Source organism: Amblyraja radiata, chromosome 37 (genome assembly GCF_010909765.2).
Source record: "Amblyraja radiata isolate CabotCenter1 chromosome 37, sAmbRad1.1.pri, whole genome shotgun sequence".
Taxonomy (NCBI): domain Eukaryota; kingdom Metazoa; phylum Chordata; class Chondrichthyes; order Rajiformes; family Rajidae; genus Amblyraja; species Amblyraja radiata.
Window position 1 is genome coordinate 3543355 of NC_045992.1, and position 12182 is coordinate 3555536.

A 12182-nucleotide genomic window follows, 5' to 3' on the forward strand; every position below is an offset into this window, starting at 1 on the left:
TCAAATCAATTTCCCCCTTGGCCCGAAAGGTGTGCAGTTAGTTGTTAGTTTAATAGATTATTGGAAATTACCCTCAATGATAAATGAAACAGAATTTAGAACTCATCAATGTAAAGTGGCTGCTGGGGAAATTGTGGACATCGGAGGCTGCAGATGCTTGAATCTAAAGCAGAAAATGAACCTGCTGGAATTCTGTGGGTTGAACAGCATTTGTAGAGGGAACATATGGTCACCCATGCCAAAGAAAATAATGAATTTAATGTCATTTCTTTCAATACGAAGCCAACAGCACCTAATTTAAATAGCGTTATTTGCTCATGAGTGGTTGTAAATGATGGGGTTTGCACTAAATTGAACTATTTCTACTCATTGCTTCAAATTTGGCTCAGACTCAGTTTGACATGATATTGTATTAAAAAAAAAAATTTATGTGTACGTTGTCGCTGTGTTGTGTTCTTCCTGCTGCCGCAGAGTCTATAAAAAAGCAGATTATGTCGATTTGTATAGCCACAAGCACAGATAAAGAGTTTGCAGCACTGGGCATGTTGCACAGTATTTGGGCTAGTCAAAGCTGAATTTCTCTGCATTAAAACAAAAAAATAATATTTTTGTTCTTTATTATTCTGCTTTGAGGTGGAATGTAAGGATTAGTAGAGTGTGCATTTAATCATATCGTTTCCAGTTATTGAATTTGGAGTTTGACTCTTGAGTATTCTAGAAAGGCGCTATATAAATCCCATGCATTATTATTATACATAGGTGCAGAAGTGGAATCACCATGAGATAAAATCTTTGCCTAGTCACTTTTGTTAACAAAGCTGTATGTAGGAATACATGAAAGATCCCATGCTTTATTGATGAATGTTATCCAGGTGTTGACAAGAACGACTTCCATTTCTGTTAAATCTTCCACACTCTTTCAGAATTCCCCAGAGCAATTCACAGCCAATAAAGAACTGCTTGAAATGTAGACACTGCTGCAATGCAAAGAGTTATGTAGCCAATTTCAACACACACCCTCCCATAATAGCAGTGGAGTGATAATCATAAGTAAATATTTATAAGGACATTGGGAATAATTTCCATGAACATTGAAGGAATATTACTACAATACAATTCAATTTATTGTCATTTGGACCCCTTGAGGTCCAAACGAAATGTCGTTTCTGCAGCCATACATTACAAAACAAAAAGACCCGAGACACAACACAGTTTACACAAACATCCATCACATCGTTGTGATGGAAGGCAAAAAAAACGTATCTTCCACTGCACTCTCCCCCCCATGTCAGAGTCAAAGTCAAAGCCCCCGGCTGGCGATGGCGATTGTCCCGCGGCCATTAAAGCCACGCCGGGTGATGCAAGGTCGCGCACCGGGTCTTGGTGTTAGAGCCCCCGGCGTGCGCTCGCAGAGTCCCACGGCCATTCCAAGCCGCGCGGGGCGATGGTGTAAGGCCCCGCTCAGGTGCTCTTCAACCCCGCAACTCGGGCGGGAGAAGTCGCCGTTGCGGAAGCCCCGAAAAGCGGTCACCCAGCGGGGACCCGCGGGCTCCTGGTGCCGCCGTCCGCCAAACCCGCAGTTGCAGCCTCCGAAACTCCGGAGGTTGGGTGGCAGCAGCGCTCCACCACAGCTCCACCCGCTCCGGACTCGGCCAGCCCCGTGACGGTGAGTAGTCGGCAGCTCCGCAGCTGGAACCCCAGGTCGTTCCTGTTGGAGGCCGCTCCACGCTGCAGCCCCAACGACAACGGAGACCCGACAAAGAAAAGGTCGGGTCTCCCGTGCAGGGGAAAGATTTTAAAGTTACCCCCTCCCCCCCACACCACCCCCACCCCCCCCCACACACATACCCCAACAAAAAAAATAACAAAAACTACATAAAAACGAGACAAAAAATAATAAAACACAGACGGACTGCAGAGGCCGCTGCTGACGAGAGTCGCGCCGCCCACCGAAGTTCTGTGAGACCTTTTGCATTAAATTAAGAGAGTAAGCATGCCCTAAAGACAATATTTCTGATACTCCAATGCAGTATGTCTTCGTGGAAGTGTCAGCCAGTGTTTTAAGCTTGAATTAATAAGCTTGAGTCACTGAGCTACTACTGAGTTGTTGAAATTCAAATTGCTTTTTTATTACGATTACAATTTTGGTTCAATGGGTCATTGGAGCCTTTCATGTCAGAAAAAAATCACAATGATATTCATTCCATCTTCACTGTCCTTGGTCCTGGTTCTAACTCTTCTTTGGTAGAATTATTTATTTATTTCATATGAATAGACTTTATTCATAAAAATATGCATTTGAAATACAAAACAGTACATGGTTTTCTTTACATTCATAGTGTCATCCAGTCCATGTATTCATAATGTTGCCCAGCCAGTATATTCTTAATGTCATCCGCTTAATACATTTATTTAATACATCCGATGTACAAAGCACTAATACTGCCCGTAGCCTCTTATCAACAATATAGACTGAGTTTGTGGAGCTGCTGCACAAGACCCAGTCCTTGGGTGAGTAGTGATTACCAGTGTCTTCAGTTGCAATTCTTCCCCACAAATCCATTACATTGGCTGCACCAAACATCGCAGCCTCGCCTTGCAAGGATGTATTCTTGCAGTTGTAATGTGCCAGGCGGCAATATTCACTTTCAGACATCTTGTACTGGAAAATCAGCATGATTTGGAAAGATCATCTCACCAAGTTTTATGATTTCACAGCAACACCTTTGTCAATATGCATCCCGGGTAACATATCATAGATTGCAGTGTTGCCCGTGATGCAGCTGCTAGTACGAACCGTGACAATGATCGTTTTGCAGTCCTTGATCTGGTGGTTTTCCCGCTTGTAGTTTTTGTAGATGATTGCATTGCACTGGGCCGCCATGTGCCTAGGTTTGTTGCACTGTTTCAATATTCGCAAGGATGCTTATAATTGCTGTGGGTATTGAGGAGGAAGAAATCATGAGCTAAGTAGATAGCCAAAAAGAAGTACGGTAAATCATAGTTAGAGTTTAGTTTAGTTATATTAATGAAACAACTTTTTGATACATCCCCATTTATTTAGCTCTTGCACGATACCCTGAACCAATATTGCAACATCATTCATTGTTTTGTAACTAATTATCTAGAGCTTTTGTGACATTTATTATTTTTCAAGTCATTACCAATTCTTACACGTTAGATCTTGTAATGAGTCCCGTTCCAACAAATTTCAAACTCCTCCTTTGGTGCCTTATGTCTCGGATTATTGTAAATCATTTGATTAAACTATCATTGACAATCAGACTAAAGTAGTTCAATAGTTTAATTTTGTTTGGTTTCATCATATATTGGTTAGAAGTTTTCAGTTACATATTTGTTTGATTCTGTTACAGGAAGAAGCATGAATAGCACTACTGTTGTATTAAGAAATTCAAAAGTTGCAAGCTGAATCATTCTCGACCAAGCAGAATGTGGTAAAAGAAACATGGCTGAGGATTGTGTTGGTGAGTACCCTCGTACCAGTTGTTTTGAATATTAATTTTGGCTACAGTAAATTTAAAACATAGAGATTCAAACGTATAAACAATCTGTAGTTAATGAAAAATGGCATTTCCATCTTCTGTCAGTATATTTAAATACAAGTAATTTCATTTTTGATTTCAATCCATATTCACTATTCATATCTTTTTCCCAGAAGGTGGCTAACTTTGGCAATACTGTATTAAAATGAAATCTGCTGAAAATAATTAAACAGCAAATGTGGGGAAGGAAACAATTTACAATTCAATGATGCATTAATAGAGCATGTGACCACAGTGTGTTTTTACATTATATCCCTGAAACCTGCTAAATCAATTCATGTTCAGAGCAAATTTCTGTGATCGTGTTTCCTTCTCGAGAGCATTGGTGAACCAATAAATATTCTAATCCAGACATGTGCATTGTCCTTTTTTCACCTTTAGTCTACCAGCTTTTTCTCAATTAATTTTCAATGATGTTAGTGTGATTGCAACATGCACTGCTTGATATAGAGAAGAGAAAGCTCTTATTTTTCAGCGCCAGGTCTTGTGACAATATTTCATAAACAAAAATTGATATTTGATGAGTTTTTTGCATCAGGCAAAAAAAGCATTTTGCATTGTCTATCTCGGCATTAGTGAAATTAATTAAATGTGTAAAATAAGATTTATAACAGGTTAACGATTGCTTTAAGAATTGTGTTTCTTGTGTTGGGGTAAACAGAATATTTGGAAGATTAGCAGTTTGTTTTTCAGACAGGAGAAATGAGTAAATCTAGTGGAGCTTTCAGTCTGCTGCAATAAAGAACCAAGTTTGTATATTTACTGTTAATTGTGTGCTATATAGAATTTCAGCTGGCCCATAGCTTTTGATGTATCTGGTGCTCTCAGCTGTTTCTTGACACTGCAAGGTGTGGATTGATTTAGCTGAAGGCAGGCTTCCGAGAACGTAGGGAGCTTGGAAGAAAGCTTTGATGGATCATCTATTTGGCAGTTCTGACTGTACATGGTTGCAAATGCTTCAGTCTTTTATTTACCAATCAAATGTTGGTTACTTTGTTCATTAAGGATAGGGATGATCCTCAAGCCTTCATCTCCCAATAGTTGATTAATTGAATGGTTGTCCCCACCATTCCTATCTACATGCGATAGGGCTGCCAGACCACAAAGTTACAAATAGTGTATGTCATTGCCAGCTTAATTTGCTAAGGCAGTATCTGTCATTACTGTCAGCTTAAATATCCCAGAACCAAGTGTGGGAAATGTCAACTAGGTACCTCATGATCCCTGCCCGTAACTTCTCATTTACCTATCCACACACACAGTCATTTAGAAAATGAATTTGTTTGCTCACCTACGTGTGTTGGCCCTGGCTGCAAATAACCTTTTAAATAGGATTCAAAGTATATTAAGATGGTCTATGTTGATTTTAAAAGATGATCTATGTTGATTTTAAAAAGTAAGCTTTAAGTTTTGATGGGAAAATGAGCTAATTTTATTAAACTAAGCAGCTTGAATACTTCCTTGCACCACGACTTTCCATTATGGCATGTTTTCAGTTATCATCATTACACACATGGGCCTGAATGCTCCAGGGTGTTTAAGATGTTGTGCTACCATTCCTACTTCACTAGCTTAAACTTCTGGTTAGTTTAGAGATGTAGCCCGCCGAATCCACGCTGACCATAGATCACCCGTTCATAGTAATTCTGTTATCACACTTTCTTATCCTCTCCCTACATGCTTGGGGCAATTTACACAGGCCAATTAACCAACAAACCCACACATTTTGCAATGCGGGAGAAAATCTGATCTTCCAGAGGAAATGCCTGCGACCTCACGCAGAATTTGCAAACTAAACACAACTCAATGTCAGAATTGAACCCAGATCTCTGTCACTGTGAAGCAACAGCTCTACCTGCTTGCCCACTGCGCATTGTTATCATATATAAATCTTCAAAATAAACTTGGTGCTTTTCAAGGAGTGTATTTAAAGGATTTCCTTAGTATATTGTTGGATGCTGTGTTTATTTGCTTAACGTACTTGATACCTGTTTAGTTTAGTGAAACTAAAAAGTTATCAAACATGTTAAGCAAATAAACATAGCATCCAAGGAAATCCTATCCATACAATACAAAGCATAGAGATTTAAAACAATATTTAAATGACTGCTGCTGTACATAAGATCAATGTTGTATACAATGTGCCACTGACTGTCAAATTTATAATTAAGCAAGTATTGGAATCTACTAATATTCAATTATATTTTCTTGTTAATCCTGCGCTGCTTATATCTTTCTTCCTTTAAGACTCTTAGATGCCTTAAAATATCATGTAAAATAGAAATAAAATGATAGACGCATATCCAGTCAGACACAATGATACAAATATAAAAGATAAGTATAACAAAGTGTTGGCGTCAGAATTAAAATAAAATCAGCTTTAATTTCTTGTGCTGTCAGCCATTGCCACTGTTATCCAAATCATCCACAAACTGGTTTGCAGTCAAAAATAACCATTCTTCACGAGCCAGGTTTCTCTTTATATAAACAATGGAGTTCAAATTCTTCTGATGGTAGCACATATGTTAACATATCACTAGATGAGACTGAATACTTTAAAGCAAATCTTAAATATTGTTAAGGTTATTTAAGTATTTATTTACTTATCGTCCTTGGGGAGTGTGTGAAAATGCCTTTTGGTAAAGCGCATATGACGTTTTGTACATTTTCATGTTTATTTGTGCTGATACATACTTAGTCTGATTAGTATATTATTATTATTATTATTATTATTATTATTATTATTATTACTTCAGGTTGGCTGATATTAGTCTTATTTCTTCAGTATTCTAAAATTCAGCTAATCTAGTCCAGATTTTCAACTCCCTCAACATTTGTCAGTCCAAATGTTATTCACCAGTCATACTGTGACTGGTTTGCCTCCACTATCCTTCCAAGTTATATTCCATAGCTTCATTATCCTCTGGGTGAAAATATATCTCTATAATCCAATAAAGTTGCTGTTAGGAAAGACAGTTGGCTGATGAGTTTCAAATATAGATAAATTACGCGGTTGGGCAATGAGAATGCAGTTGTGCTAATTGAAGCTTCGTTTTTCCACCTAAACAAAGAACAAATGAAGTTGAAGTGAGTGTACTTTTCCATGTTGCATCATTGTATTAATGCAGATCTCTCCAGGTATTTGTCTTTGGCCAAGTGTTCCTGTCATTTGGTTAACTACCTAAAAAATAACGAGCATTTCATGTGCTTTGCCGCTTAAAACAAGACATGCTCAGGAGAGTTCAAGACATGCTCAGGAGAGTCCAGGACGTGCTCAGGCGGTTTTACTGTCTGATTTTTTTTTTTGTTTAGATTAAAATGTTATTTCCTTAGGAAGCTAAATTGTTGAATCGAATGCTGTGTGATTTATTCTTGGGAAGCGGTGTTTCAGTGTGCAAGGTTAAAATACTTTGTCAAGTTTCTGGACAATGTGATTAAAAAGTAGCACTGCAGTAGAATGTTGCATCTGCAAGTGTTCTGTTTCGTAAGCTTCAGCAGCTTTTGTATTTACAGTGTTGGATCACTTGACTTACTGGAGTAGTATTTGTGTACACTGCCTTCTGACAGTTCTTGGCTACGCAGACACATGGGAAAGAACCATCACTGAGTTTCAGTGTGGCATATCCATGTGATGTCTTCACTGTTCAGGCACATCATTTTCAATGATGAAATGTGAAAGGACTTTCTAAGACTGAAGCGCAGGGGACTACGACCCCCTCTCCCAACCATCCTACTAGCCAATGTACAATCACTGGAAAAATCCTTTCTACTTGACCATCTCAAAATTAACTGTATCTTTATAAACCTCTTTATTCTTCTTCTTACCGAGTCCACACGCAAGATTAGTTGTTGTTCAACTGGAGCTCAACGCACTTCTCGGCATCTGCATACATTGGTGTCTGTCTTGCGCTTCTTCTGCGTGGTGGTGGAAAGATTGGTGAAAACAGGGCCGCGACGTGAACGCTCTTTCCTTGACCACAACCTTTTTATTGAAGAGGAATGGGTGTCGTTTTGGAACGAGACCTTTCTTCAGACTGAAGTTTGTGCTGAGGCATACGTGCTCAGGGTCTCGACCCATAACGTCACCCATCTCTTTATAGATGCTGCCTGTCCCGTTGAATTACTCCAGCATTTTGTGACCACCTTTGATTTAAACCAGCATCTGCAGTTCTTTCCTACACATTTATTGAAGAGGTGTTATGTAAATCTTTTGCTTAAAATATATGTTTCAGGATCTACCTATAGTGTGCTGTCAACAATGCCTTCGGACTCAGAAAGTAGCAGCTCCCTCAGCAGTGTCGGTAAGTTCTCAATTTTCATTCTGATCTCGGGTCCCATTCATTAAGTTGTTGCTTCTTTGACATGCAAAAATTACAAAATGAATATTTAAAAACGGTATGTGTAGATCCATCAAATCATATCACTGTAATCTCATGCCCAATAATGTAGCTCCCCAAAGAACCAAAATAACCTTCCAGCTTTAAACCGACTACAGGTTTGACTGTATGGCAAAGCAAATTCTTCGTATGTTGCTAAACATACTTGGCTAATAAAGTATGATTATGATTAGGAAACCATGGTTGTTATGATACATCTCAATCTAAACTATCCAGTCACATTATCCCTACATTTATGGATATCCCCTTCTCCATAGCCCTTTGCTGCAATTGCTCTATATTTAGGAAGCTCATTCAGAAGGGCTATAGTTTAATCAAAAATATACGTCCTGATGCGTGCAACTGTCTCCATATATGGATTATTCTAGGTATGTTCTTATAAACCATTCTAATTTGTCACCCAAAGAACGACTAAAGGCCTTGGCAAAGATGCAAACGCGAATTACTCAAAGGGAATTAGGGATAAGAGATTTCAGACATAACTTGGATTCAATTTAGATAGTAAAGACCAAATACATTTCATTTAGTTACATAAAGTGTTTCCAGTGGCAGATGGGAATTTAAGGGAATTGACAAAAGATAGAAGATGAAAAATGGGTTAGGATTGACAATGCCCTGAGTGGGTGGTGCAGTTTGATTTTGTGAATAGCTTTCAAAAGGGAAATGGATAATTGTTGGGAGGAAAAATTGCAAGATTATGAAACGGTGTGATTAAAGATGAAACGTGGAGCTGAGTGACTTCCTCTGGTGCTGTGAGTTTATGAACTGCATTGTTAGGTTTTAAAAATCTCAGTACATCCACTTCGGCCTAATTCAACAGTATAGGTCTAGCCCAAAGAGTTTTTGACACATCTTTTAGGTAGCGTATTTTAAAGGATGTCATTCAAGGCTGTAAAGCTGGGGCAAAATAGATTTGTTTATGTTGAATGGCTAAATTTATACTTTAAAATAATGTAGATTAAGTGTTGGTGACCATGAATTTAATGGACGATTGCAGTAACTCATCTTGTGTATAAAAAAACTTCAGGAAAGAAATCTGCATCCCTGCCTTCTCTGATCTATATGCAACTCCAGACGTGCCAATGTCATTGACTCTTATCTGGCCTCTTAGTTTAGCATATATGGACAGACAATAACTGCAACATTCACATCCCATGAAGGAATAAAGGCATATACCTGTAACTCATTAGGACAAGCTGAAAGGCAGATGTAATAAAGCTGTTCAGAATTAATCCTTTTATCAAATGTTTTAGTGAGTTTATATTATTGAGTTTGTAACCAGAAGACACTGAGTCTTGAGAATGACCAGAAATGAGTCGTTCGGAGAACATGTCTTCAACCAAGGGATCATGTTTGGTTCCAACTGCTCTGAGCTATAAAGTTGCAATTTTATTTTGTGGGATATGAATGTACCATAATGAGCTTGCCACCGAAAGTTTAAGATCATAAGCTGAAAATTAACCAAGTCAATGTTTTCGTATTCAATACCCTGTCACTTTGCAATTTTCTCTTGTGGATTAGAATGATTTTCAAAGCAGCTTAACAATATATACCTCTATATTTCATTTTGTACACTTTGACGCTGGAAAACAGTTTAAAAAAAATTCATTTTCTATGGTGACTTAGGTTTCTAATGAACTTAAAGCATTAACTTGTAACCAAGGTTGATTTATGAAGGATATTTTATTCAAACAAATGCTTGTGATTGAAGGAGACTGTTGAACTGATTTAGAAATAGTGCAGGCAATATGCAAATCAAGTGGAAAATCTGCACAGGTTTTATAGGCCGTCGAATGTTTATGTTGTAAATTGATTTATTGAGATGGGAAGAGTTAATGTTAAATTATTTAATGGTACCTATTTGTTTTTTTCACTTTTTAAAAATCTTTGAAACTGACAAATCCTTTGTAAAGTATTCAGGGATTAACATGCGATAGGACAACTGTATTGTAAGGCTTCTGCTTTTATTCTAACATTAATAAACTTTACAACACTGTGATAGTCTATTTTAATATCTTATTTCCACAAATGCAAATACAAAAGATCTGTATGCATAGAGATGCTAGTAAATTGTGAAATAAAAAGGATAGCTTTACTTTGCATTTAAATAGTTCTGATATTTCTGCAGTGCCATATCATGTCTCACACTGTAAGTAAATAAATCTTTGCGTGCAGAAACTGTTGCTCTGGCAACTATGGGATCCCTTTTGTGCCAACAAGTTCCCAGAAACAGCAATAAGATTAATCACCAATTAATTTGTTGTCTGAGAAGGGTCGTTCACATTGATTATATGCTGAAGTCTTGACGTTGGGATTCAGCTCCAAGCCATGCAGCAAAGATTTTAAAATATTTTTTTCTCAGCATCACCAAATTGATAATAATTCAATTAAAATTCAAACCCTTGTTAGTTCAAAATATATGAACAATTTGTTTTTCTTGTTCAAAAGTGCTTAGATTGTAAAGTGTTAATTACTAAAAGACTAAACGTGATTTATTTACTTAGAAAGTATTGTCCAGACTGATCATGCTTTTCTGAAGAAGGATCTCGACCCAAAACGTCACCTATCCCTTTTCTCCAGAGATGCTGCCTATGGCGCTGAGCTACTCCAGCTTTTTTTTTGTCTCTCTATGCTTTTCTTTTACTTGGTTTAGATAATTTATTTATCTCATCAATATCCAACATTTAAAATTCCACCTGATAGACAACTTAGTAATCTTGATGAGCAACAATTGTACATCTATTTATTCCACATATTCCATATTTCCTTACCACATAGAAACAGGCCGTTTGGCCCACTGAGTCTTTGCCAGCTCACAGAGCCATCCTATTCCTTCCCTAATTTTCCCTGTAACCTATTCTGCCATAATTTCCATCCTACCTGCACTAGGGGGCAACTTAATGTGGCTAATTAACTAATTAACCCTTACATCTTTGCCATGTGGAAGGAAATAGCAAACCCATACACTTCTAGGGAGACTTCATGTCAAAGCTTCATGTAAACAGCACCAGAGGTCAAGATTGAACATGGGATAATGGATCTGCGATACAGCAGCTTTATTAGCTGCATTCATCCCACATTTTTGTCAATTAGCTTACTAATGCATGATTTTACATCCTAATATATTGGGAAGTATGCAATTGAATTAGAATTTTTCAAAAATGTCTCTAGTAATTTCCTTTGCTAGTGAATTTGCATTTAGGCAATGTGAATACTAGAGCATTTGAGAAGGGTAACAGTCCAATTTTAAAGTGGGGCAGGAAAAAGATTGTCTGAGACCTGGGAATTTTCAACATTGGGGCCTTGGTCCTATGCTAAATATTTTTCTTGTCTAAAATGGCCAGCGTTATGCAGCTGCACTTCACTGTCAAGTATGTAGAAATGTTCAAAGTTTTGGAGGGCTTTAAAGGTACTTAGGGAGTTGGTGGTGGAGCATCAGGAAATTAGGAGGCTTAAATTGGTGGGTACAAAGAATCATTTCATCATATCATGGATAAATAAAATGGAGATAATTGGCTTTCAGCCTTGGTTGGAAAGCTTGCTGGACACTTTTGTAACGTAAAGTGTGCGGTTTTTGGTTTCTCAATGAATCAGATGAGCCGGTTAAAATTGAAGTGTGGTGGACCTGTGCAGGATGTTGGATGGGCAGCATGGTGATACAGCAATCAGCTGTACCCGTGTTCATCTCCGACTTTGGGTGTTGGCTCTGCGGAGTTAGTATGTTCTTTCTGGCTGCATGGGTTTCCTATAGGCCCTATAATATATCGCTATATCCCAAAAGCACGCTGATAAACTAATTATCAACTGTAATTGTAAACGGCTCTTGGTGTAGGTAAGTGGCAAAAAGAATCAAAGGGAGTTATTAAGCATGTGAGAGACAATGTTGAAGATCTATAGTGAAGTAAGAAGAGGGAAAATGAGGCTTAAGGAATGCTCTGCCAGGAGTAAACATAGACTTCATGAGTTGAATGGTGACCTGTGTTGTAATAAGTAAATAAGTCTTTGTGGAATTCTCTGCCACAGAAGGCAGTGGAGGCCAATTCACTGGATGTTTTCAAGAGAGAGTTAGATTTAGCTCTTAGGGCTAATGGAATCAAGCGATATGGGGAAAGCAGGAACGGGATACTGATTTTGGATGATCAGCCATGATCTTTTTGAATGGCATGCTGGCCCAAAGGGCCGAATGGCCTACTCCTGCACCAATTTTCTATGTTTCTTGTGG

The 12182-nt window shown here is 38.1% G+C and overlaps 1 protein-coding gene across 8 annotated transcripts in view; it reads left to right on the forward strand.

Moving 5' to 3' along the window:
- dlg5 (discs large MAGUK scaffold protein 5) overlaps positions 1-12182 on the forward strand; it is a 105788-nt gene that overhangs the window by 19090 nt on the left and 74516 nt on the right. For all 8 annotated transcript variants that reach the window (XM_033012728.1, XM_033012725.1, XM_033012727.1 and 5 more), the window contains exons 2-3: positions 3375-3485; positions 7796-7864. In XM_033012728.1, coding sequence (XP_032868619.1) covers positions 3467-3485; positions 7796-7864 — 88 coding nt within the window. In that variant the 5' untranslated portion in view covers positions 3375-3466. The remainder of the gene's footprint in view (positions 1-3374; positions 3486-7795; positions 7865-12182) is intronic.